Below are 27702 nucleotides of genomic sequence, written 5' to 3' on the forward strand. Positions count from 1 at the left end.
CAACTGCTGACTGACATTGCACATTGTTGCCTAGTTTGTTGTCTATAGCAATTCCCAAATCCTTCTCATTTGTCGTTACCCCTAATTCACCACCGTTTAGGGTGTAGGTTGCTTGTGCGTTCCATACCCCGAAGTGCATAACTTTACATTTATCTACATTGAATTTCATCTGCCATTTGTGTGCCCAGTCCTCCAGTCTATCTAGATCCCTCTGCAGCACTGTAATATCCCGCTTGCCCTGTATTACTTTACCTAGTTTAGTGTCATCTGCAAACACAGAAACATGACTTTCAATGCCTACTGCCAGGTCATTTATAAATATGTTGAATAAAATTGGTCCCAGAACAGAACCCTGAGGGACACCACTTACCAGTTTTGACCAGCTTGAAAATTTACCATTTATAACAACTCTCTGTTCTCTATCTCTAAGCCAATGTTCTACCCAAGAACAAGAATTTACATCTAGACCAATTTCCTTCAGTTTGTGTGGAACCGTGTCAAACGCCTTGGCAAAATCCAAGTATATTATATCCACTGCCACACCCTGATCTACACTTCTACTTACTTCTTCATAGAATCCAATTAAATGAGTTTGACAGGACCTATGTTTCATAAAACCATGCTGATGTTTGCTAATAATACTGTTATTCCCTATGAATTCTTGAATATTATCCCTAAACAGCCCTTCAAATACTTTCCCAACCACAGAAGTTGAGCTCACAGGTCTATAATTTCCGGACACAGAGTTTGAACCCTTTTTGAAAATAGGGACTACATCTGCCTTCCTCCAATCCTCTGGTACAATTCCTGAAAGAAAAGAATCCCGAAAAATTAGAAACAGAGGTTCACTTATTTCCTGACTCAGCTCCTTAAGTACTCGTGGGTGAATACTGTCAGGCCCCGGTGCTTTGTTAACATTAATTTTCTTTAGTTACTGCAGCACCTTGTCCTGTTTCTGCCTTAAATTTTGTCTTCAGCAGTGAAATGCATACTCGATCGGGTTAAGATCAGGTGAGTGACTCGACCATTGCAGAATATTGTACTTCTTTGACTTAAAAAAACTCCTGAGTTGCTTTCGCAGGATGTTTTGGGCCATTTTCCATCTGTGTAGCTCTGTCCAATCGACATCGCTCAATTAGGCTGAATCTGAGCAGACAATATATCCCTATATACTTCAGAATGCATCTGTCTTCACATCATCAATAAACACTAGTGACCCAGTGCCATTAGAAGCCATCCATGCCCAGGTCATCACACTGCCTACACCACGTTTTACAGATGATGTGGTATGCTTTATATCAAGAGCTGTTTCAAGCCTCCTCCATACTTTTTCCTCATCATTCTGTAACAAGTTGATCTTAGTTTCATCTGTCCAAAGAATGCTGGGCTTTCTTTTTTTATAAGTTTTTTTTTTTTTGGCAAAGTCTAATCTGGCCTTTCTATTCTTTAGGCAGATGAATGGTTTGCATCTTGTGGTAAACTCTATGTATTTGCTCTTGTGGAGTCTTCTCTTTATGGTAGAATTTTAATAATGATATGCCTACCTCCTGGAGAGTGTTCTTTACTTGGGTGGATTTTGTGAAAGGGTTTTTCTTTACCATGGAAAGGATCCTACGATCATCCACCACCGTCGTCTTTCATGGACATCCACGCCTTTTTGGTTGCAGAGCTCACCAGCGCGTTGTTTTTCTCCGAATGTTAATTTGGTCACTCCTAATGTTCATGCTATGTCTGTGCAGCTTCCAAATGATATAATTCACTCTGTACTTGAATTACAAACCCAGGCTCTGTTCTTTACATAACTACCAGGACTGCGTACCGGGATACAACCTGGAAGGTGACATGCATGCTGGTGCGCCATATCTCCTGCAGGGCAGTATATGACCCAAGGAGGACCAATATGATCCTTTTTTTCATTCTGATTTTTGTGGCTAAAGTTACCTTTTGGATTATGGGACATGTGATCCTCTTGCCTTCATAAACTTTACCAAATTGCATATTGACTTACATGTCAAGACTTTCTGGTTGATTTGTGAACCAGCCCATATAGACAGGACACCTTTTCAATAAATATTTTCCGTAAACACTATTTATTTGTTTCTGGGAAGGGCATGGGAAACAGTACTATGAATCTTTATTCTGCTGTACTTATTTGTAAAAATGTTTACATAAGGAATAGTAGGTAAAAATGCACATTTTAACCTTTGAGTGTCAACTATGTATGAAATACATGGTTGGCCTCCTGGGTCCACTTGGCCAACCACATACATCTCTTACGTGAGGACACTCTGCACCCAACAGCTTTTCTGTGTGTCGGGCTGTGGGCTTCACTCTATCACTAAGTCTTGCATGCTTAAATATACATGTAAGACAGGGGCGGCCAAATGCGGCCCGATGGACTTTGAGGTGCCCACGTGAGATTTCCCTGTGGGCCGGCCGGCGGGCCAGCAGACCATCATTCGTCCCGCCCCTTTTAAGATGTAATATTCGAGGGGGCGCGCTCACAGAGTTCCTCCTGACAGAGAGAGGATCGTCACGTCGGAACACGTGCCCTCTCTCGAAATTTTATTGTTCCCTGACAGGGAACGACGTGAACACGCTTGGATGATGTCCCGCCCTGAGAGGCGGGGCGTATCCGAGCGGCAAGTTTAAAACTGAGCACTGAGCACTTCCTTGCCCTTGGATACTAAACGGCTCCTGCATTTCTGTACCGACCTTGGCTATCCTTTGGACTTGCGTTTTTGCTGACTTCCCGTGTATGATCATCTGGCTTATCCTATCGCTTTTTGGGACTGATCTACTAAGTACCTCGTCTGGTTATTATTCCTGCATACTGGTCTCTGCTCCCTGCCTGTCGCTCCAGACAGACCCTGACAGTTTGGGTGTCGATGTGGCACACTGTCTTGATGTGTGTTTTCGGCTGTCTGTGTGGCAGAGCCTGTCTTGGTGTGTGTGTTTGGCTGTCGGTGTGGCAGAGCCCGTCTTGGTGTGTGTGTGTTTGGGTGTCAGTGTGGCAGAGCCTGTCCAGATGTGTGTTTGGGTGTCGGTGTGGCAGAGCCTGTCCTGGTATGTGTGTTTGGGTGTCGTGTGGCAGAGCCTGTCCTGGTGTGTTTGGGTGTTGGTGTGGCAGAGCCTGTCCTGGTGTGTGTGTTTGGGTGTTGGTGTAGCAGAGCCTGTCCTGGTGTGTATGTTATAAAAGTTGATGGGAAAAACCTTTCCACTGCTTTTTTCATTATCACCAAATTAATCCTGTATTAATATGCATTATAAAGCTAAAAGGCTCACGCACACATACATTTCTGATGAAGTGACCCACTGCAGAAAACTCGGACACCCCTGATGTAAGATTTACATTATACGGTCAATATATAGATAACTGCACTGTTAAAATTGGTTACAAAATATTTTATTTTTAAAACATTTTATTTCATTAAGTACCATACAAAATGTAATTTTTAGAGTACCAGTTTAGGAAACATATACTGGGTTTGCATTAGTAAACATTTTAGCTTTTAAACAGAAACATCATAAAGTAAGAAGCTGAAAAATCTAGAATAAGCAGTGAATAACAGTATTGCATATAAAAGAAAGAAATATTAAGACACTAAAACAATCTTATCTAGATTAAAAAGCATTTAGTGCTAGCATAATGGAATACAATACATAACAAGATAAAACCATCTTATTTCATATCTGTTTGAATATCATATAACGTAGAATTAAAAAAAAAATCTCAAAGACAGAACATTTTTTCTCAACATCCACTGTAATAGACTTACAGTAGTCCCCAGGCTGTCAAAAGTTGTGTTCAATGCCTCTGGTAGTCAAAAGATAAAAAACATTTTTCACAGCATTTCTTTTTCTTAGCCCATTCTAGAGCAAGAAGAGCTTATATGTTGGAAAATATAAAGATCATAGCATATAAAAAAGTTTACTAAAATGGATTAATAATTACACTATTATCTGGACCCCTAAAGGCTTTACTAGCTTATATTATGCCAATCTAAAATTCTTCATTCAAACAGAATCCTCTGTTGAGTTATGAAGGACCAAAAAGCTACACTGTGCATATATTCTATTTAACAATTTTTAAATCAAAGACCAAGAACTCATTTTGCACTATAAGGGCACTTAATTTCATAAGCATCATGAGAAGACAGAAGGGCAGAGACTGAAAATTGACAGTGAACTAATTTACTTAATTGGATATCATTTATCCATGTTTTAAACCATACATTAATTGGAAGGGAAATTGTAAGGACAAATAATAGGGGGAATGAGAAGAAGTTTCAAGACATTAATGGTTTTCCTCCAAAAGAAAAAATTATCCAGTAGAACTTAATAGCATCAGAAAATATTGTTCTACTTAGTGCAAATATCTCGTGAGCCTGTGGAGACCCAGAATTCCTTGCTGGTACGTTAATTATTTTTGTGCTAGAGTAGCTTTTTTGAAGCTGTATCACATACTAAGAGAAGAAAGGGTATTAGGGCATAGTGAAAAAAGGTGTACATTTATATGTGATCTTGCAAAGCGGTGGCAGGTATTTATTTAGGTGCCCTAAAAGCAACAATGAGTTGCTCACATAGACATTTTTTCAATCCCTTGGTTTAAGGAGTGAACACTTGTTAGGCTGACTGTAGTGTACTGACCACATACCTACCCCTTTTTGACCAAGGCACGTGTTAAAAATTAATGAGCTGGCAAGTTTTGCAGATAGATGCAAGCTACAAATTAAAACTTAGTACTTCAGAAAGATTTTCAGTTGATGTATTTAGTAATACAGGTGGGACCAATATACAGGTGCCTGCTAGTGAATAGTTTGGACTTTGGATTTAGGGGTGTGTAAACAGAAATAGAGGCAAAGGATGCCATGGTATACATTATTTTTAATAACTCTGGTTGAGGATACACCCATATTCTAATGCAAGATATCCAGTTATCAGGCACCTGATGTTTAAGTATGATACCTTTAACCCAGATACTGGATCACCATAGACCTAGTGCTAGACATGGCATTTTATTACAGCCAATATTTAAATTCAGAAGCAATAAAGTCTCATAAGAAAAGTTTCGTAGTTTCGTAGATATACTAAATGTCAATACGCACTACAGAGCACACACAATGTGGAATGTATATATATATATATCTATCTATATATATATATATATATATATATATATATATACTGTACATGCGTGAGTTTGATATGCAGCTGAATAGCTGATTATTAAAATGTTCTTCTTCCCATGATGTGACATTTTTTTAACATGATTTTGACCACACAATCAGTGCCTGACTGATAATTCTATAAAACATTTAGGATTCGACTTAATATCTACACAAAATCCAGATGGTTAGAAATTAAATTAGCATATAGGTTTAGAGACTGGATACAAAAAATGTGCAAAGTAGAGGATGTAATCTAGTTATGCAAACTACAACTACAAATTACATCTATTCCCATTCATTTTAAATTACAAACTACACATTCCATGTATAAACAAGACAAGGGAAACAAATATGTTCTTAGTATGAGTCTGCAAATTGAACTGACAGCCCCTCAACATAAAGGGGTTGCGTGGCAGTATCAGGCTTCTTTTCATGCCCTAGGATTAGCAATTTATTATTAAAGAGCCAAAATTAGCAGTAACAATACTGCCTTGAAGACACTGTAGTGAATGGCAGCATGTTGTGTGTAGTGATCTGTACTTCTGTTGCTTTTCATTCATAAGAGGTTTTTGCCACCTTTTGACCTCCATCACAAGGCCAAACAAAATGAAATTCTCTATGGAATTATTCTTTTAAAGCTTTTGGTTTTTGTGGTACGTTAGCATCAACAGAAAGCATTTTATTCCAGCTTCTAAACAATTCAAGCACATCGAAGAGGGATGTCACTGTGTTGGTAGAATGAAATATTGAAGAAGAGTGAAAAGTTGGTTTAGTGTTTTAAATAGATCAAGGAAGCAGTACTTATTTAAACCGAATGTTGAAGGGTGTAGAATTTCCTTTAGGGAAAACATTTTAAGGACATTATTTCTGCATCAGCCTTATTGAGCAAGAAGGAAACCCAGACAGCGCTGAATGATTACTCCAAATCAATTGATCAGGTACATTTCCTTTTAGAAAATGAGCCATGTCACTATGCTGGGGGTTGTCCCTGGGTATTTGATTACAATGACAAGAAAGGCACACACTAATCTAAATCGTCTTGAGACAGTCTTGATAAGGTATAGAGGGCACAGATTCAACAAAAGATGGCTTTCCTGCGACAACAATAATCTAGACTGCCGTCACCAGGGAGCAGTTGTTTAAAGAGACAGAAGACAATGGTATCAGACTCTAGGATAATAATTTTCAAGTAGTCTACTTGATTTTTCTAGAACGTTTTCTGTTAATGTTTGTCCACCAGAATGCATCAAAGTATTAAACATAAATAGCAATTTCTGTTTTCATGTAAACATTGCTTTATTTCATGGACCATATACTAATGATTGTTGTCTCAACAATTAAGTAAAACCTTCATTCGGGGATACTTTTCCCTCTAGCAAATTATTGTTTACCGACAAGCCTGTACTAGTGGTCAAGGGAGAAATGTAGACCTGGAAAACATATTTTCAAAAAGTAACATTACCCTAAAACCAGTTGGGGGAACTGCATACATTGACACATCTTACATGTTTAATGCTGCAGTCATTGTTTATGGCAGTTCCTAGCTGTTCTCTATCAGATGCTGACAAAAAGCCATCATCAGAATGGCAGTTGGCGATTCCTGCCTCGTCATTACCCAGCAATGTTCCTAACTATGCTGGGATAAAGAAAAAGTGTATTTATCTACTGTGACGCTTGATGCACATTCTCTCTTATAACTATCAACATAAACTGATACCCCTGAGAGGAACCCATCTCCACAGTGCCTTGAGGCTAATATGCCCCAAGGGCAACATCTGATGCCAGCAATGCAGAGAAAAATCACCGGGGTGGTAGTGAAAGCACAGGGAACGACAGGGTGACGTTGAGCGCATCATTGTGTTGGACCAGGGAAGTGTGTTGGTAATGCAGGACCAACTCTTTCAGAGAGGCGTATAGATAGTAAGGTTCAGCAAAGCCATAGCCCGTGGCAGTCTTGTAGATTACACAGTGCTTAGTGTCACCATCCACCCTGCAGAAGTAAGAAAACAGGGAGTTAGTATGAAAGTAATGGAAGTTACTGGGGACAGTTGTATAGGATACATAAAAAGAATTCGGCAGACATGATGTCGTTGATCTAGGAAGCCCTTTTTGTCAGTCTTCTACTTTTTGTTAACTACATTTTAAAAGTATTACATTATTAAAAAAAAAAAGAGCAAAAACATTTACCTATTCTAGAAAAACTGTCAGGTCACATGATACAGCTAGCCAACGTCAGTAAACAATTACAACTGTGTGTGTTTTTAAAAGAAAAGAAAAACATAGTAACAGGTAGAGATACAGATCAAGTATGAGTGAATTTTATATGTTTGTGTACAGCAAAGTTATAACCATGGGACCAAAGACCTATTGAAATGTCTGAAGCCAATTTAAAATATCTTACACTTGGGATTCACTTGACATCCAATCCAGTTTGTCATACAAGTAACAAATAAAATTAATCCAAACTGATGATGCTGTTGTCCTTTTAGGTTTAATTTGGAAAACATTAGGTAAAAGCGAGCGAAAATTAGACCCCCCCTTTTTATTTATATATATATATTTTCCCCTCTGAATCCTCACAAAATTAGGTAAAGTGACGGAAAATCCCCTCCAAGTTTATCAATTCGGGTGTCCTAATTTCAGAAATAATTTATATAGAATTTCCATACTTTCCCAGCACTTATAGGGAACATACTATAAAGTGTACATTATTCTTTACAAAGCCGTATAATTTTTACATTAGGTATGATGGCATTGCAACTCTAATTTGAAACAAAAATAAACCAATACCCGCCAAATTATATATTTCTGTAAAGCAGACAACACAGACTATCATATTTTATGGGCACCCGTAATGCAGCTATTTCACCACCAATCACTGTCAAAAGTGGTCGCCAAAATTATTTCCTGTGCTTTTTTTCCACCAACCAAAATTTTTTTGCACATGGTATGTGTTATGGCAGAGAAACCCAGCCAAAATTGTTTAGCTGTATCTCCTTATTATGGAAATACTTCACACATCCTTAGTTTTTTTTCTTTCTAGAGGGCCATATCGGCTCCATACATATAGTACCCTATAGGGTAGATTTCTTTTTATACTTATGGCTATATATAATGGGTTTGGGGGTTCTGAATGGGAGCAGGGGGGTTATACCTTTTAGATGTTCTGTTAGGGCAATAGGATGTAAGGTTTTTTTCTTTGTTTTTTTTATAATCTTTTTTTTATAATTTTGTTTTATTTTATGTATTGTTTTTTTTTTTTTAAATTGCACGATTATCAGTGCAGTATGGTTAGAGGTCCTCTTAGGGACCTCTTGAACATGTTATTAATGCCAGTGACGTTTTATTATTTATTGTATTTGTGTTTTTTTTTTTTTGGTTTTTTTTTAATGACCAATGACCTATCAGGCACATCATGCAAAAGGTCAGTTTACGTTCTTATTTAAACTGATGACGAGGGATTTAGCAACACCGAAATCTGCAGCAAAGGCCCTATGTGGTCCCTTCTGGGGCATCAGCATCCATCCACCGTATACTGTATGGCGGCGGACACCTGACTTAAATGAGCTCAACGATCGCCTCCTAAGCTTAAACATTGTTGCTGAAATGCATTGATATCGAGGCACTCAGTGACACCGAAAACCCTTCCTAGGACGGAGAGCAGTCACAAGCACCACCGTGAGAGATTTTGCCTCAAAAAGGCAAAAAAACAAGTTTCCAAGATGGCCTTTCTAGGTACTGCAGTACGCATTCAACCACGCAAGTCAATGAAGCCCAGCTGTTTTGTTTTTTTCTCACAATGTGATAAGTAAAATATGAGAGGTTTATTTTTATGAGCAAGTGCTAAAATTAGTGCTGTATCTTCCCAAAAACACAGACAAGGAAAGAGTTTAAATATTAGCATTTGAAATACGCAATTTTCTTCCATATGTTGGTGTAAACAAGATTTCCCTTTTCCATGTTAGATATACCCTCTATTTTCAGACAGTGTTTTTTGTTTAGAAATACATAAAACCTATACTAAAATAAATTAGAGTAAAGAATAGTGTAGTTGCTAATGATTAACAATGACCCACAATTTATGTTTGGCAATATTCCCTGAATACAGATATACCCACATACATATTTTGTAGTGTTCTAGAGGGGCGGATCCATCCCTTACATTGTACCCTATATAGTAGTATTTTTAATACTTCTGGCTTAAGCGATCGGAGTGAACGGATGGGATGTTTTGGTTTTTTTTGCTTACTACATGTAGTGCTAGGGCAATGGGATCTCAGAGCTTTTTAATTTTTTGTATTATTTTGCACTCTGTGCAATATGGATAGAGATCCTTTAGAGAACACTTATACATCTTATGTATGCCAGTAACATCACTGAGCTCACTGAGCTCACTATATATTTTTTTTTTTTACTTTTCTCTTTGTGGAAAGAGGACGAAATGTGTTCAGCAAGCGGTTTCATTGACTTGCAATATGCGCGATCAGCCAGAAGGGGGAGCAATCAGATCCCAGCAGGATCAAGACAGACCCTGCCAAGTCTTCCCTGTCCTCCATTGACCTTCTGGTGGGTGTCAACAGAAAGGAATGCCCAACCATGAATTTCTTATATAATGGTGAGCGGCATTACACACATCCGAACGTCAGGAAAGGGGGGGCACTGACAGCCTGGCACCCCTGGCATCATTTGCCGGCGCATAGTGATTAGGGTGCACGGATGCCGAGGTCTGAAGTGCCAGACCTCGTGCTCCCTAACGTTGCTCCGGTTAGAGGGGGATTGCGATCTCCTCCACCAGCCCTGCTATTTGGAAACCTCCTACTCAGACCAGCGCTCATGGTGACTGGGTGTGCACTGCCCACAGGGACGCCTGATGCGCAGGGCTGGTTGGGGAGATCATGATCTTGCAGCTGCTTCGGCACTCCCCTGAAGACCGACCCGCTTGCCCCTTCCCCTATAGAATTGCTAATGTGATTCACCAGGGGGCCCTGAGAACGTGGGCAACTGCCAAGTGTGCCCATGCGTTTAGATGGCTACTGTAATGTTGGGCTGATTAGGGAGATCCAGGGGCGTACCTAGAGTATTTGGCAGTTGGGGCAGATCCTCTGTGTGGCACCCCCCACACACTCCCCTAAAGCAGCCTGCCTGCGCCAACGCTGCCCCTGAAGCAGCTTGTCCCTGGAAAAGCATGTCTGTGCCAAGTCTGCTCCTGAAACAGCCTGTATATGCCAACTCTGCCCTTTTAGCAGCCTGCCTGTGCCACCTCTGCCACCCCCAATCAGCCTGCCCGGGCCGCCTCTGCCCCTAAACACTAACTTATTACTAACTTCATTCATTCAATCTCCCACTAACATTCACTCACCCCTCTTGCTGATTTCCCTGGTCCAGGGGGCGGTCGTGCAGACGTCTATGCAGCTTACTGCTGTGGCGACAGCGCACTGTATGAGGAAACTTTCTCCGCCCACGTTCCTGCTCCCCCCTGCGCGGGAAAAGAGTTTCCTCATACATGCGCAGGCGCCACAGCAGTAAGCTGCGGCCATGCGTTAGGCGGCTGTCAGGCCACCCGACCACACCCTGATGAGTGGCACCCGGGGCATACTGCACCTGCTGATCGGGTGACTGTGTGCCCCTTTGCAGCTGTGCCAGAGGTGAGCGTCTCTCTCGCCTCACCCTTCCTACGGCCCTGGATACAGGTGGAAGTATCTATCATGAAAGAACAGAAATCACAGCTTACTATGTACATATACTTACACTACTGAACAAGCATAACAGCCTTTTTGTCTGCTCTCCCGTATCAAGAACGTGCCATCCGCCTTTCCAGCCAACATTTCCTCTGCCTGCTCGCGTTTCATTTTGCCCATGTACCAGGTGCGCTCCTCATGGTGTGGAAGGTCCTCCCCATCATCCATAATAGAATAAGGGCTACAAGAGACAGAAATAGTTGCTTTTGCCTTACAAAAAGGCGGAATGAGCCCTTCAGACCAGACAGTTTTGTTTAAAAATAAAAATCCCCCCCCCCGATTACTCCTATTTCAAAGACAAGATCAGATGCACTCAGCATACAACTTCTCTCCTGCTAGAGAAACACAGGCAGAAAATGTAGAAGCCACCTGGGTTTCTGCTTAGTGATTCATATGCAAAAATGGCATAGAATATAAGGAATGGTATAATTTCCTGTGTAGTATTCTTATAATTAGATCATACTGTTTAAGTACAAAAACATGCAATGCTATTTCATTTACTAGCTTTTTAAATAAATGTTTTACTGAATGTATTCTGTGCATTGGGTGTTGTGACAGCATGGCTTACCGGGCTGTTCACATGTAACAATAAGTGTCTTATACAGCTAATATTAAGTCAAGCCCATATGTAAAACTGGGGAAACAAACACTTTCAACACATATTACCTCATCTGCTCGTTGCATTAATACACATGATCTGAGGATAGACTGTAAGAGGTTATGACTAGATTGTACTGTGAGTTGTGGCATTTAATACACTTACTCTTCTGGCTCATTCTTCATGTCCAGCCACTCATTAATGTCCTTCTGACGAGCACCTTTCCCAAGCAGCCAGCTAAATTATGAGGAATAAAAGATCAATGTCATTACAAGCAATGTACATTAGGTGGCAGTATGTGCATGTGTTATTGATAATGTAACAAGTTGCTACACAGTGAAACAGGAACTGTGTGCATTCAAGATTACTGAGAGTATGTAAATACAGCATGTTTTTACATAAACTCCCACTAATGGTCAGTGCAAAAATGATATTTAAATAGAGAAAGAAAAGAGAACCCACAATGAACATGGGAGTATGGATTTGGAGCAACACCGGAAGCTTGTGAAACAGCGAAACTTAAAAAGAATGCATACAAGTAATGAGACTTGGCAAAGGTAGGATAATTACAGAATTATGCTCCTACAGAAAGAAAACAGGCACTGCCAGCTCAGACTCTTGTGGTACATACACTAGATACTGATCACGCAGTTTGCGCAGCTGCATAAGGTCAGGTTTCAGGCTGTTCATTTTCTTGTCAATCTCTCTGTTCTCTGTAGCCTGTTTCTTCAGGTCTTGCTCAAGTTTCATCTTGCTGTCGTGAATCTCTATTACCCGAGACTTGAGCTTCTCAGAGTTCATTAACATCCTGTGTGTATCAGATTAAAAGCGAGTGTTAACCACAGAATTTGATGGCGAGTAAGAACCATTCAACCCATCTATTCTGCCCATTTTTCACGAGTAAGACTCTTATTCAGTCCTTGGTCCTGTCTGATTCACGAAAGTGTTATGCCATTCCCATGCATGTTTAAATTCTCTTACTGTATTAGCCTCTACAACTGATGGGAGGCTTTTCTATTACACCCTCTCAGTAAAGTTAAATCTATTTACATTACATATAAACCGCTGACCCTGTAGTTTTAGATTAGGGTCTCTAATATTTCTCCTCCTGTACTTTGTTAAATCCCTTTATGTTTCCATCACACCTCATCTTTCCTCCAGGCCTTTAATATGGAGCTCCCTTAGTCTTTCATGATATTTTGTTCCGGCAAACCATTCACCATTTCAGTAGGCTTTCTCAGAACTCTCTCCAAAATGTCAATATCCTTCTGGATATGGGGACTCCAGAACTGTACACAATAACTCTAGGTGAGGTCTGGCCAGAGGTCTATAAAGTGGCTGAACCACCACCCACTTTTTGCTACTGATGCCTAGCTATACAACTCATCACACTGCTTGCTTTTTCTGATACTTATTGCATTGCCTGTTTAAATAATTCCCTCTCTTCTATTATAACTGACTGCAAAAAACAATGTTGCAGAATCTTGTAATACCTTTTTTATTGGACTAACAGTATTAAAATAATAGACGAGCTTTCGGGAGTCCTCCCTTTATCAAGTCAAAAATGCTTTTGACTTGATAAAGGGAGGACTCCCGAAAGCTCGTCTATTATTTTAATACTGTTAGTCCAATAAAAAAGGTATTACAAGATTCTGCAACATTCTGTTTTTTGCATTCGTATACACTGGACTAATACGGCTACCCCAAACTACAGTATTATAACTGACAGAACAGTATGACCAATGCTATGGCATTTTTACATACAAGTGCATTATTATACATTTATCAATATTAAACTGAAGCTGACACTCTCGGCCATTCTTCCAGTTTACTTATCACTTATTTACAAATCACTAACCATTTGGCTTGTTCCACCAGGGGTGTCTACACTATTGCAGGCCTTTGTATCCTATGCAAAAGGTATGGGTCTCAATACAGAACCTTAAGGTACCTCACTAGTAACTTACCTCTGAATATACACCATTAACTACAACTTCCTGTCTCCTGTCACTCAGCCATTGTCTTACCGATTCAATTAACATCCAAACCAAATTTATTTATACTTCTATAAACTCAGACCATCATTCAAAGCGGCCGCACAACGGCTGCTTTGAACTTCGCGTCCAGACGGCCGCTTTCAAAGCACTTGTCGTGCGGCTGTATGGCCGGCCACCTAACTAAGTTAAAGCGTGCACACACCATGCCGCCCAGTGGCAGCAGTGCCTTAGCTTTTCATCCCGCCCCTTTTAAGATGTGACGTTCAAGGGGGCGGTCTCACAGAAGAGTTCCTCCCGACAGGGAGAGGATAGTCACATCTGAGAAAAGCAGGGGAAAAAATTTAGTTAGGGGTTATAGGAAAGGGGGAGGGGATTCCTTTGGGACACAAATTAATATGCATTTTAAAGCTAAAAGGCCATATTTTCTCTAATTGAAAAACGAGTGCGGCCCACGCACACATACATACGGCCCACTGCAGAAAAAAATGTGGACACCCCTGAGATAGGAATACTGCTCCATTTACATCCAGACAATCTTTTCCTTTAGCATACTTTCCATCAATATCCCAACTACTGATGTAACACGTACTGATCTGTAGGGCGGCAACTAACGATTATTTTCATAATTGATTAGTTGGCCGATTATTTTTTCAATTAATTAATTGGATAAAAAAAATGAATGTAAATTTTTCATTTATTTAAAATAATTTAATAAACAAATGATGTTAAATACAAACAGCAGAATAAAAAAAACTTTGATAAAATGCATTTGTCTTTATCAAACACAACTCCCCTAAATTAACCCTAAACACCCCATTAACCATAACTGCCCCTAAATTAACCCTAAACACCCCATTAACCACAGCATCCCCTAAATTAACCCTAAAGACCCCATCAACCACAGCATCCCCTAAATTAACCCTAAACACACCATTAACCACAATTGCCTCAAATTAGCCAAAAACACCCCATTAACCATAGCTGCCCCTAAATTAACCCTAAACACCCTATCAACCATAACTGCCCCAAATTAACCCTAAACACCCCATTAACCATAGCTGCCTCTAAACACCCCATTAACCATAACTGCCCCTAAATTAACCCTAAACACCCCAATAACCATAACTACCCCTAAATTAACCCCCACCTCCCCTAACTTTCAGCAGCCCAAATATTAATTTTATACTTACAGTTAGATGAGTGTCACAGCCATGTGGTTCTGGAGAATGAAGGGGCGGGGCCAGTTGTCACAGTGATTACAGGGAGGGACTGGTAAGTAGGAGCTGCTGCCGTGAGTCACTGAAACGGATTATATAATGAGGGGTATTTTTCAGAGCGTTTGCTCTAAAAAAAACCCTCATTTTATAATCAATAAAAATCGATTCAGCTAATCGATAATGAAATTCATTGGCAACGATTTTCATTATCGATTATCATCAATTTTATCGATTAGTTGTTGCAGCCCTACTGGTCTGTAAGAGTCTTCCCTGCAACATTTTCTGCTAAATAGTGCCATAACCAGCAACTTGTCAATAGGGACTAGCTAAATAAGTCTGGCAATGACTTTCAATAGCCTTGGATATATCCCTATGGACTTGTCCATTTTCACTTTGATGAGTTCAAGTTGAACTTCATGCTTTACATGTTTGCCTGGTCCTACTTTCTAATTGAGGTCCCTTCCCTTCATCTTCCGTTATAAAATTTGAGCAGTAGTATTTTAGGTAGTCAGCTAGATCTTTATCCTTATTTATGTGACTTGCTTCAGTTGTCCTTAATCTAAATCCTGCTGCTTTCAGCATCTCCTAAAATATTTCAGTTTTTCCTGGACTCCATTTAAAATGTCCAGGCCTACAAGATTTGTCTACATATCTTTCCATTTTAGAAAAAATAGCTTTTCTAAAATATTTAAAGACCTTAGGTTGCATTGCATCACTCCAAAATGTTGTCATTATACTGTATTAAACTATACTGATTGATGATCACTGGAGCCCAAAAGCTATCCTACAGTGACATCCGAAATCACATTACCATCTGATCTCTACTTTCTGCCTCATACGCAACTTTCAAATCCTCTCTGAAAACCCACCTGTTCAGGGAAGCGTACAACATTCCTTCCCAGTACTCCTAACCATCATAATCAAGCCATCTGAACAATCAACAGCTTCAACACATCATTGGAACCAGATCAACTCATCCCCATCCAAGCAGTCCTTTCCTATTGTCTCACTTCCCCCTCAACCACCGACTAGATTGCAAGCTTGCAAGAGCAGGGCCCTCCTCTCCTTTGCACCAGTTTGTTATTGTATGTGTTTTCGTATGTGAAATTGTTCTGACTAACAGCGCCGCAAAACCTGCCGGCGCTTTATAAATAAACGTAATGTAACTTAATATCTTGGTGTGACAACATCCCAATCATTTTGCTCATAGTATCAGGTCTCAGTAACCACCACCAAATCCACATTCTCACTAGTTACCAATGCTGTATATCCTAAACTGCTCTAAGTCTACTGTTTTTCAACCTATGTGTCACAGATATATATTGACTTAATTCATACGTGCTGGGGGCAAGTAGGGTTACCCTGTAGGACCCCATTGGTTCAGCTAGTTTAAATACCTGTTCTAAAACCACTGAACCACTTATTAATATAATATAATATATATATATATATATATATATATATATATATATATATATATATATATATATATATACACACACACACACCGTTCATTTTACTCCAAATAAGACTAGTGTGTTAAATAAAGCTAAACGCTTGCTCTTGACACCACTTCCCTAGTCATAACTTTAGGGCTGAAATGACTAATTGTCTAAATTGATAACGAAAATAGTTGTCAACGATTTTCGCTATCGATTAGTCGGTTGTTCGATTACATAGTTAGGCTGGAAAAAGACATGCGTCCATCAAGTCGAGATTTTCCCATATCCGTTTATTCCTTGCTGTTGATCCAAAGGAAGGCAAAAAAAAACCCAGTTGTGGCTCTTTCCAATTTTTGCACAAACTAGGGAAAAAAATCCTTCTCGACTCCAGAATGGCAGCCAGATCTCTCCTTGGATCAAAAAGCTGTTTCCCCATAATTTAAAATGTATATCCCTGTAATTGTTGTTTTAAATGTCTGTATAGACTCTGATCAAACTACCCCTACAGGCAGAGAATTCCACATCCTTATTGTCCTAACTGTAAAAAAAAACCCTTTGCCTTAAACTAAACATCCTTTCTTCCAGTCTAAATGCTTGTCCACGTGTCCTACGCATAGTCCTGTTTACGAATAGATTTCCACACAATTGTTTGTATTGGCCCCGAATATATTTATATAATGCTATCATATCCCCTCTGAGCCGCTTTTCTAAACTAAACAGATTTAAATTAGCTAACCTTTCTTCATTAGTTGGTCTGGGTGTAGCCCGCACTATCGTTTTAAAGTTAAACTTACATCAGACTGATGCTACTTTTGAGCTGAGTGGAGAAGACGTGCCAGGCTGCTGTGAAGTATGTATTAACTCCCTCCCACCCTTCGGTCTAATCTGGTCCCCAGTTGCTCCCTCTTATCCCATTATTAACTCCCCTGGGCCTCTCATTAACCCCCTCCTGCCCTCCGGTCTAAAAAGATAAAATAAACTACCTCTCTCCTACCTCATCCGGTCGCCAGTCTCTCTCTCTCTCTCTCAACTCATCACTAACTCCCTCCCACCCTTCTGTCTGATCCGATCCCCAGTTGCGATCTTAACTTTACCACTCCCCTCTTAAAATTTCAAATAATCGAAAAACTGCATTTTTTAAATCTGATTTAATAGAAAAACTAATCGGCTAACTAAATAATTTAGTTGCAGCACTAAAAAATTCTTTGAATCTTACCGTCATCTCTTCCATACACTGGTAAAACATACGGTGGATACAACCTGCAACAACTAAATCGATAGAGTCTTTAATCACTAATGAAAATCATTGTCAACGATTTCCATTAATCAATTAGTTGAACTGATTTTATCAAATATAAAATGAGGATTTTTTCAGAGCAAATGCTCTGAAAAATACCCCTCATTTCATAATCCGACCCCAAATAGATGTTGGACTATAGCACTAAGTTCCAGATCCCCCGCAGCCCTGCAGGAGACATGGTTCCTCCTCTTTGGCAGCCAGTTGGGCGTCTGCGCGATTCGTGCGAACAACCTCCGCTACTACCCTCCACTTCTGCCGGGGCTTCCATGATGGAGTGCTGGTGTGACATGACCTTCCGGTGTTCCATCATAGAAGCCCCAAATGGAAGTGGAAGGTAGTAGCACTGGTTGTCTGGCTGCCAGAGAGGAGTATCCTCCGCAGCGCAGCAGGGGACCTGGATCTTGCTCTCTAGCAGCCGGTGGGCGTCTGCGCAGACAACCTCTGCTACTGATCGCCACTTCCACTGGGGCTTCTATGATGCAGCACTGGCGTGACAAAGTTCTGGTGCTCAGTCATACCAACTCCAGCAAAAGTGCCAGCCAGCAGCAGAGGTTTGTCTACGCACATTGCACAGACGTTCACCGGCTGCCCCCACTAGACACCAGGGAGTCTGGAGCACGGGGGACAAGTCGGTAAGGAGGAGGCAGAGTTGCATATCTGGGGGTATAAGGCATTTCAGGGGCACAGTGGCATATCTGGGGGTATAAGGCATATCTGGAGGGCAGAGTGGCATTTGGGGGTATAAGACATCAGGAGGGCAAAGTGGCATATGGGGGTATAAGACATATCAGGGGGGCAGGGTGGCAAGCCTCGGGTCAGATGTGGATAACTGAAGGGCAGGTTGGCAAATAAAGGAAAATAAAAACAAGAAATGCATTTTTCTCAATTATAGTTTTTATAAAAAATATGAAAAAGTTTACATGTGAATTAATATTTTTTTGGTATTAAAATCTAGTTTGAGAAATAGTGTTTGGGTTCTTTTAACCCCTCGTGACAATGGCTGATTTTATTTTTTGTACCCTTCATGACAATGGCTGTTCTACCATTTCTGCAATGCTCATGTTTAGCTGTAATTTTCTTCTTTCCCGTTTACTGAACTCACACAAGTTCTATTTGTTTTCAGGACAAGATGGGCTTTTTTAAATGACATTATTTTGATTGTATCATATCTTGTACTTAAAAACTTTTTTATTTTTTTACTTGAAATTTTTTACTCATCTACAAAAGCTAATGGAAAAAAAACTGCTAAATAGATTCTACTGTCCCGAGTTTAGAAATACCCAATGTTTTTTTTTCTGCACATTATGGGGCAATATTTCTATTTCAAAACAATTTTTTTCCAAATCTGGTAATTCTTCCCCCATGTGCTATTTCGGGTATCTTTGACGCTAGCCAATGCAATTTACCCCATCAAACCATATATTTATGAAGACTAGACATCCAAGGGTATTTCAAATGCTAGTATTTTAACTATTTTAACTGCAATAATTCTACCACCAGTCTTTATCAAACTTTGTGGTAGTAATTATTTTTTGCGGTTTTTTTCCCCATACACATTTTACTTCATATATGAATTACCAGGTCCTGGTATATGTCACTGTCACACAACACCCCTATATGTGTTCAGCAACATCTCCTGTGTACAGTGATACCATCCATGCATGGGTTTGCCTGGCTGTTTTGGGGCAAAAAGGCCACATTTGAGGCATGCGCATTTTTCAGTGTTGAACTTTATTTGGTGATCCACCGCCCATGCCCTATTTGGTACATCTTTGAGCCTGGCCAATTCAGTGCGCCCTATAAAACCATATATTTTTGAGAACTAGAAACCACAGGGTATTTTAACTCTTTCCATGCACTAATTCTACCACCAGCCTTTGTCAAAGTTTGCAGTAGTGTTTTTGTGTGTATTTTTCCCCACACAAATGGTACTTTAGGTATGAATTTACAGGTCCTAGTATATGCCACTGTCACACAACACTCCAATATATGTTCATCATCTTGTGAGTACAGTGATACTCCACAAGCATGGGTTTGTCGGGTTGTTTGGGGGCTAAAAAGCCACATTTGGGACGTGTGCATTTTTCAAATTGGAAATCAGACACGTGGTCATCCTTCTCCATGTGTTAATTGGGACATCGTTGAATCCCGGCCAATTCAATTTACCCCATTCGGGGTCTGGAAAGATCCTCCTGGGAACTCTTTTCAACTAATTAATTTAGTTTACAGGACGCACTGCCATCTTGCGAGTGGCAAAATCACTTGCAGTGGCGGTTGTGACCTTTCTCCGGAGCGGTCACAGTGTGTCCTGGGGTGGGTGTTCGATGTCGCTGAATGCCGCGCTATCAAGGCATTTCAGGGACACCACTGAAAAAATGGGTGTCCGCCGAGGGAGGGGCCAGACATGACCCCTGTTGCCGATCTCAGTGTTGCTGAATTCCTCAACATCGAGGCATTACAGCAACACCGGTTGGGTGCAGAAAGTGAACATAGATTGTGCTTTCTGAACCCGTTTTAAGTCATGAATGTCCTGACTCGTCAATTGTCATTAACCGTTTGTTTTCATGTGACGTGCCCGGACCGTCAATTGTCATCAAGGGGTTAAGATATAGCTTTTATTATTATCAGTAAAATAAGAAGGTGATTAGAGAAATGCCATTGTGATAAAGAGATAAAAAAGTGTTATGTGTACAGAGTACGTTAATGTAAATTTTACGTTTTTTATTCTGATATTTGGTTTTAACACCCAGTTTGTTCATTAAATGATTTTAAAGAAACATGTGCATATTGTTTTTTATCTGATCAAACAAATAATCAGCCAACTAATCGATAATGAAAATAATTGTAAGTTGCAGCCTTACTTCAGTTCCTTACCTTGTTTACTGAAAACCATAGATACGAGTTCAAAACCACTGTGCAATAAAAGTAGATATCAACACACCATTTACAATCATATATAAAGAGCGCCAGATAAACCCACTTTAAACATCTGAGTCAGGGGTCTCCAAACTGTAGCCCACCATGTGTTGAATGTCTACCTCTCCCATAATGCTCTTTCAGCTAAGTGGGCGGCAGAGAAGTATGGCAGATGTAGTCCTGCAACAGCTGGAGGGCCGCAGTTTGTAGACTCCTGGATTAGATGGAAATATTCCATGAATGGTCAACTGAACAAGTGACAAGAGGACAAGAATACAGATGCAGGGGAAAGCTAAGGTGAAACAGAATCAAGTAATGTTTGAGCCTACCCTAATGACAGGAGGGATATTTCCATTTGTATCATAAGATGCTTGGCATTGTTTTTGGGTTAAAAAGATAATCAGAAAGTAGATTGTATTGACATACATATGATGTCTGACAGGCATCACATGATGCAAGTGAAACCAACAAATTCACACTGTAAAAAAAACAACATTAATAAAAATGAGCTAAAGCAAATCTAAGGTAAAGGTGGAACTTGGACCCTTGTTAAAAAGATTTCCATAAGGCTCATAAAGGGTCTTCCTGTAAAATATTGTTAATATGGTTAGATTATAATTCCAGTAGTAAACTTTTAAAGTATATGTATATTGAGTTTTATGTCAATGTGCTTTGTGCTGAAGCATGTGACTGATTTAATTCCAGCATGTGTCACACATTCTTCTACAAAAATGTAAAATCAAGTACCTGGTTAAAATCACACACATCACCAGCCTCCATCAACATAACATTGAACAAATCAACAATCCGCCACACTCTCACCTTTCAATCTCCTTATTGTTACCCTCTCTTCGGCACTTCTCAATGTATTCTTTGCTACATCTCTCCTGTGTCTGACACTGTTCTTCAAAGATTTTTATTGTTTCTTTGAACGCCTCTATGGCTGTTCGCTTCATCTGTAGCTCCTGATGCGTAGAAAGGGCAAAAAGTTAGACCTGGAAAACATCATATCTAGCTGGGGAGAAAGGCTCATATTACTACCTGAGTTGTCCTGGTGTATTCCTCATACAATGTATCAAACTCCCGGCTCTTATCTCTGTACTGCTGGTTATAAAGCTTCAACTGCTCACCAACTGCCTCAACGCTGTCCTCCTTCACAATCTGGTCCTAAAATGGTACATTTTATATTTGTGAGAGGTTGTTGAATTACAGCATTCTGAGCAATATCCTTCAGCAAGAAAAAAAAAAAAAAACAATTACCTGCTGGTATTTAGACATTGGATAAAGTAGCTTGGTGTCCAGTTTGGCATTGTACTGGGCTAGAGACTCATGCCGGTAGTGAGCAATTAGTGCCACCACTGATGTAAAGGTGAGAGGGTCAGAGAAACCATACATGCCATCACGATGGAATATCTTGATCAGCTTGTTGTTTCCACCTTTCCTAAGGGTTGAGAAGAGACAACATATATCTGTAGATTACTTTGGTCAAATACAGGTAATGAAAACCCACACTGTTCACTAACATGGTAATTTTCAACAGGTTCTTGCACAAATAATTGTGAATCAAGCCATAGTGAACTTTTTCTAAAAGATCTGCCTCTACCAATATACAGTGTACATCACCACCCAGACACTATTTTGGTGTAACTATGATGTATTGTTATAGGAAGACTACAGAAGTACTACATTTCAGAACTAAAATAAAATCATTCCATAATCTCACTCCATTCTAACAATTGTACATTCTGATACACTACATTTGTCAACAGATTAGTCTGAACCGCTTTACCCAGTTAACGGACTTCTCATCAAAACACCTTTCCAGAGTCCATGAAAGTTGTTGCACTGTGAACGCTTTGCCCAAGGTAGCCCTTGTATGGTTCGATTAGCTACAATTTGAGCAACCATGCCACGTCCAAAGTCACTTAATTCCCCTTTCTTCCCCATTCTGATGCTCGGTTTGAACTTCAGCAAGTTGTCTTGACCACATCTACATGCATTTGGTTGCTGCCATGTGATTGGCTGATTGGCTATTTGTGTTAACAAGCAATTGAACAGTTGTACCTAATAAAGTAGCCAGTGAGTGTATACACAGCAGAAAATACATTTTTGTGTGAGGGCATCTACTTCCAGATGCTGGTATCTTGGCTGCAGGAAAAAGAATAGGTAAAGCCCCTTGATACAGGTAGGCAGGTGCCAGAACTCTGATAGACAGGGCGTTCAATAATCATAAAAGCCAAAACTCAGAGCTGAAATAGTCAAAAGGCAAGCCAGGCCAAAAACCAATACAGAAGACGTCACACCAAATCAGGATACAGAGGAGGTAGCGGGTGAGCTTTGGTGCTCCCTGTTACCTCCGAAGATCCAGAGGGTGGCAAGGAAGGCAGAGAGGACCAGGAGCAGGTCTGCATCCCCCTAAGCACTGAGGTAAGTGCTTACAGCTGGGTTATGGTTATTAAAGGAAAATAAAAACATAAGAATCATTTTAGCTTTTAAGGCAATAACCAACCAGTGCATATTTTTTGAGTCACAGTAGGGGGAAAAATATTCTCATAACTAAAGAGTAATTTCTTGAAAAGGTTCACCAGATTTGGTGAACATCACTTATCCTCTGGCTAAAGGGTGCCATTATCCATGATGAACAGCCATTCTGCAGGAGATCTGCCAGAACACTCTTAACCCCTTAACGGCAATCCACGTACATGTACGGGGTTGCCGTGCAACGCGATAACGACAATGCCCGTACATGTACGTGGTAACGTTATTTGCCGTTTACCGCGGCGGCTTCGCCGTGATCGGCGGCTTCGCGGTTTTCCTGGAAGCCTCACAAGTGAGGCTATCCAGGCAAACCAAAAAAAAAAAGTTTTGCAACCTTCCGATCTCGGCAATTCACGGAGATCGGCGGTTTAAACAACAGACCGGCGATGCAAATCACCGGTCTGTTAAACACACCCCCCCGAGCCCGATTCAAATCGGGTAAGGGGCATTCCAGGCTGCTTCTACGTTGAGGCATGCCTGCAATGCCCCAGAGGGGGCTTCACAACCTCCCGATCGCTGTGATTCGCCGTGAATCGCAGCGATCGGTGGGTTAAACGACAGACCAGTGATTCAAATCACTGGTCTGTCAACCCCCCACCCCCGATGCAAATCGGGTGAGGGGCATTCCAGGCTCCCTCTTCATTGAGGCAAGCCTGCAATGCTCCAGGGGGGGGGGGCTACACAACTTCCCGATGCCCGTGATTCACAGTGAATCACGGCGATCGGTGGGTTAAACTACAGACCAGTGACCTGGTCTGTCAATCACTCACCCCCCCCATTCCAGCCTGCCTCTTCATTGAGGCAATGACGTTTTTTAACTATACACATTTTTTAAAATACACATTTAACATTTGATGGGGTAAATTGAATTGGCCGGCTTCAAAGATGTCCCAAGTATGGGACGTGGGCACAGAGTGACCAGATGTCTAAATGGCAAAAAAATACACACCTCACAAAGGTGGCCTTTTACCTCCCAAATAACCCAACAAACCCCTGCATGGGGGGTATCACTGCGCTCAGGAGATGTCATTGAACACATATTGGGGGGTGTTTCACAGGGACATATACCAGGAGCGGTAAATTTATACCTGAAGTACAACGTGTGTGAAAAAAATACAAAAAAAATTTACTACCATAAAGTTTGACAAAGGCTAGTGGTAGAATTAGTGCATGGAAAGGGTTAAAATTAGGGCTGCAACTAACGATTATTTTCATAATCGATTAGTTGGCCGATTATTTTGTCGATTAATCGATTAATCTGATAAAAAAAATGAATGTAAATTTTTCTTTTATTTAAAATAATTTAATAAACAAATGATGTTAAATACAAACAGCAGAATAAAAAAAAACTTTGATAAAATGCATTTCTTGTCTTTATTTCCCAACCAGCCCCCCCAATTTATGCACATTTGAGCCCAGGCTTGCCACGCTGCCTCCCCGACATGCCATGCTGCCTCCCACATATGCCACTCCACGCTGCCTCCCACATATGCCACTCCACGCTGCCTCCCACATATACCACTCCACGCTGCCTCCCACATATGCCACTCCACGCTGCCTCCCACATATGCCACTCCACGCTGCCTCCCACATATGCCACTCCACGCTGCCTCCCACATATGCCACTCCACGCTGCCTCCCACATACGCCACTCCACGCTGCCTCCCACATATGCCACTCCACGCTGCCTCACACATATGCCACTCCACGCTGCCTCCCACATATACCACTCCACGCTGCCTCCCACATATACCACTCCACGCTGCCTCCCACATATGCCACTCCACCCCCACATATGCCACTGTGCCTGATACGCCTTATACCCCCTGATACACCACTCCATCCTCCCCAGACATGCCACGCTGCCCTCCCCACATATGCCACTCCACTCTACCCCCAGATATGCCACTGTGGCCCCAGATATGCCTTATACACCCTGATACACCACTCAGTCCTCCCCAGACATGCCACACTGCCCTCCCCACATATGCCTTATATAATGTATATGCCTTATACCCCCAGATATGTCACTCCATCCTCCCCAGATATGCCTTATACCCCCCCAGATATCTCATAGTCCCCTCATAGAGTCACAGACCCGTTCACATCACACTGACACCATACTTTTATAAATAAGTACTGGGTTAATCTTCACTGCCCCCAGGATTTAGATTCCCTTTAGTCTGCCCCCCTTTACCTCTAACTGCACCTTAAGTTAACTTTATTAAATTAACCCTCAGTCCTCATCATTAAATTAACCCTAAACACCCCATTAACCATAACTACCCCTAAATTAACTCTAAATACCCCATCAAAACAACTACCCTAAATTAACCCTAAATACCCCATTAACCATAACTGCCCCTAAATTAACCCTAAACACCCCATTAACCACAGCATCCCCTAAATTAACCCTAAACACATCATTAACCACAACTGCCTCAAATTAACCCCAAACACCCCATTAACCACAGCTGCTCCTAAATTAACCCTAAACACCCCATTAACCACAGCTTCCCCTAAATTAACCCTAAACACCCTATTAACCATAACTGCCCCTAAACACCCCATTAACCATAACTGCCCCTAAATTAACCCTTAACACCCCATTAACCATAACTGCCCCTAAATTAACCCCCACGTCTCCTAACTTTCAGTAGCCCAAATATTAATTTTATACTTACAGTTAGATGAGTGTCACAGCCATGTGGTTCTGGCCTTCTGGGAGAAGGAAGGGGCGGGGCCAGTTGTCACAGTGATTACAGGGAGGGACTGGTAAGTAGGAGCTGCTGCTGTGAGTCAGACTAAACGGATTATATAATGAGGGGTATTTTTCAGAGCATTTGCTCTGAAAAAACCCTCATTTTATAATCGATAATAATCGATTCAACTAAATCGATAATGAAATTCGTTGGCAACGAATTTCATTATCGATTATTATCGATTTTATCGATTAGTTGTTGCAGCCCTAGTTAAAATACCAGCATTTCAAATACCTTGGGGTGTCTAGTTTTTAAAAATATATGACTTGATGGGGTAAATTTCATTGGCCGATTTCAAAGATACCCGAAATGGCACATGGGGCAGAATGACCAGCTTTGGGGGAAAAATGGTTTTGAAATAGCAAGACGCTACCTGTACTCATTGCCCCATAACGTGCAGAAAAAAGCAAAAAAACATAAAAACATTGGGCATTTCTAAACTCAGGACAAATAGTGGAATCTATTTAGCAGGTTTTTTCATTCGTTTTTGCAGATAGGTAAAAGTTTTTTCGTTTAAAAATTGAGAGAAAGTAATTTTTTAACAAAAAAATCACCATATTTTATCATTTTTTTTTTATAGTAAATTAGATATGATAAAAATAATGGTACCTAAAGAAAGCCCTGTTTGCCCTGAAAAAAACAATATATAATATGTGTGGGAGCGTGAAATGAGAAAGAAGAAAATCACAGCTAAACAGTAACACTGAAAAATGTTAAAAGAGTCATTGTCCCGCAATATACTACGAGTAATAACCCCTTAAGGACAATAGGGGTTAACACCCTAAATGCATAAAGACAGAAGAGAAGCTAAAATTTGTAAAGTCCTTCAATTAATTCTTAGGGCTATATCCTGTTTAAAGTGTTCTTTTACCAGGTAGACCCAATCAATCAGAACCTTGGTATGGTGCTCACATACCTTGAATACTGGAATCTTTGAAATGTGCACCTTAGCTTTTGCATGTACCAGTAGTAATAGTTAACCGCTGTGGATTTAACCAAGTTTCTCTCCACCTGCAGTTTGTCAAATACAGCCCACCACTCGGACGAGGATTTGGATTGGGCACAGTTGGACATATTTGGACTGAAGGAGTCAACACCACTTTAGTCTGATAGCTCTAAAACAAACATCTGTAATGGTGGACTTAGCCAATGAACCACAAATCTACAAATCTATAATTGGCCCTGGAACAGCTTCATTCAGAAGGGTTACTCAAACAGAGTGTAAACTACAGTTGTCTTAGGAGCAAAGCCCACAAACAAGCCTTCAAAAAACAGCTGCCCAGATACAAATAACCACCATACCCTTTTGCCCAACATAAGCAGTAACTGTGGTGAGCACCTATGAAAAGGTCCGTGGGACTAAGGCAAGACCAAAACAAAGGCTTCAAATTGGAAATGGGCAATATTCTGTACCAATGGAAGAGCAATAGGAAGAAACTTCAGACAAGTGTATGTGGATACGGTCACTGTGCTGTGGAATATGATGTTATATAAAATCAATAATAACTAGTTTATGTGCCAGAATCAGTTTTTCCATCTCTCTTCTATCTTATCACCTGTTCCGCTTCTCTGATGCAAAATCCAGCAGCCCCCAAACCCCAGCAGACAACATATATGACCTATAGTAGTAGGTAGGTAGCTATACTACCAACACACAACACTATCCTGCACGCTCATTACCCCCTTTAAATGGCAATAATAAACCTTTTATTTGTGTAGAGATTGTAGCAGTAATAATAATAGTAACATAGACCTTTGGGTCTATGGTCTCCAATGCATACATAGAGAACCTTGTCTGAGTTGATCGACATTCTGTAAATTCTGACACAAGTGTGTCTTTCTTTCTCCTGCATAAATTAAGGAAGTATTATCTACCTGTTATCCATGTGAAGATACTTCTTCATAGTTCAGGTCCTCCAGTTCAAACTCCCAACTACCAGACTTGCACATAAGATGGTTGTACCATGGGAGTTACTTTAAGGTTGGGCTGAAGTCTGGAAAAGCAGACTTTTAAAGAACTCAG

At 40.6% G+C, this 27702-nt stretch overlaps 1 protein-coding gene across 1 annotated transcript in view; it reads right to left on the minus strand.

The window, feature by feature from the left end:
* Window positions 1–6439: 6439 nt before the first annotated feature.
* Window positions 6440–27702, minus strand: part of PIK3R2 (phosphoinositide-3-kinase regulatory subunit 2) — a 49557-nt gene continuing 28294 nt past the window's right edge. The window contains exons 10-16 of the mRNA XM_053464062.1: window positions 21640–21820; window positions 21421–21546; window positions 21202–21344; window positions 12139–12315; window positions 11673–11744; window positions 10920–11090; window positions 6440–7161 (exon numbers count right to left, since the gene is read on the minus strand). Coding sequence (XP_053320037.1) covers window positions 6972–7161; window positions 10920–11090; window positions 11673–11744; window positions 12139–12315; window positions 21202–21344; window positions 21421–21546; window positions 21640–21820 — 1060 coding nt within the window. The 3' untranslated portion in view covers window positions 6440–6971. The remainder of the gene's footprint in view (window positions 7162–10919; window positions 11091–11672; window positions 11745–12138; window positions 12316–21201; window positions 21345–21420; window positions 21547–21639; window positions 21821–27702) is intronic.

The sequence above is a fragment of the Spea bombifrons genome, chromosome 1 (genome assembly GCF_027358695.1).
Source record: "Spea bombifrons isolate aSpeBom1 chromosome 1, aSpeBom1.2.pri, whole genome shotgun sequence".
In the NCBI taxonomy this organism is placed as follows: Eukaryota; Metazoa; Chordata; class Amphibia; order Anura; family Pelobatidae; genus Spea; species Spea bombifrons.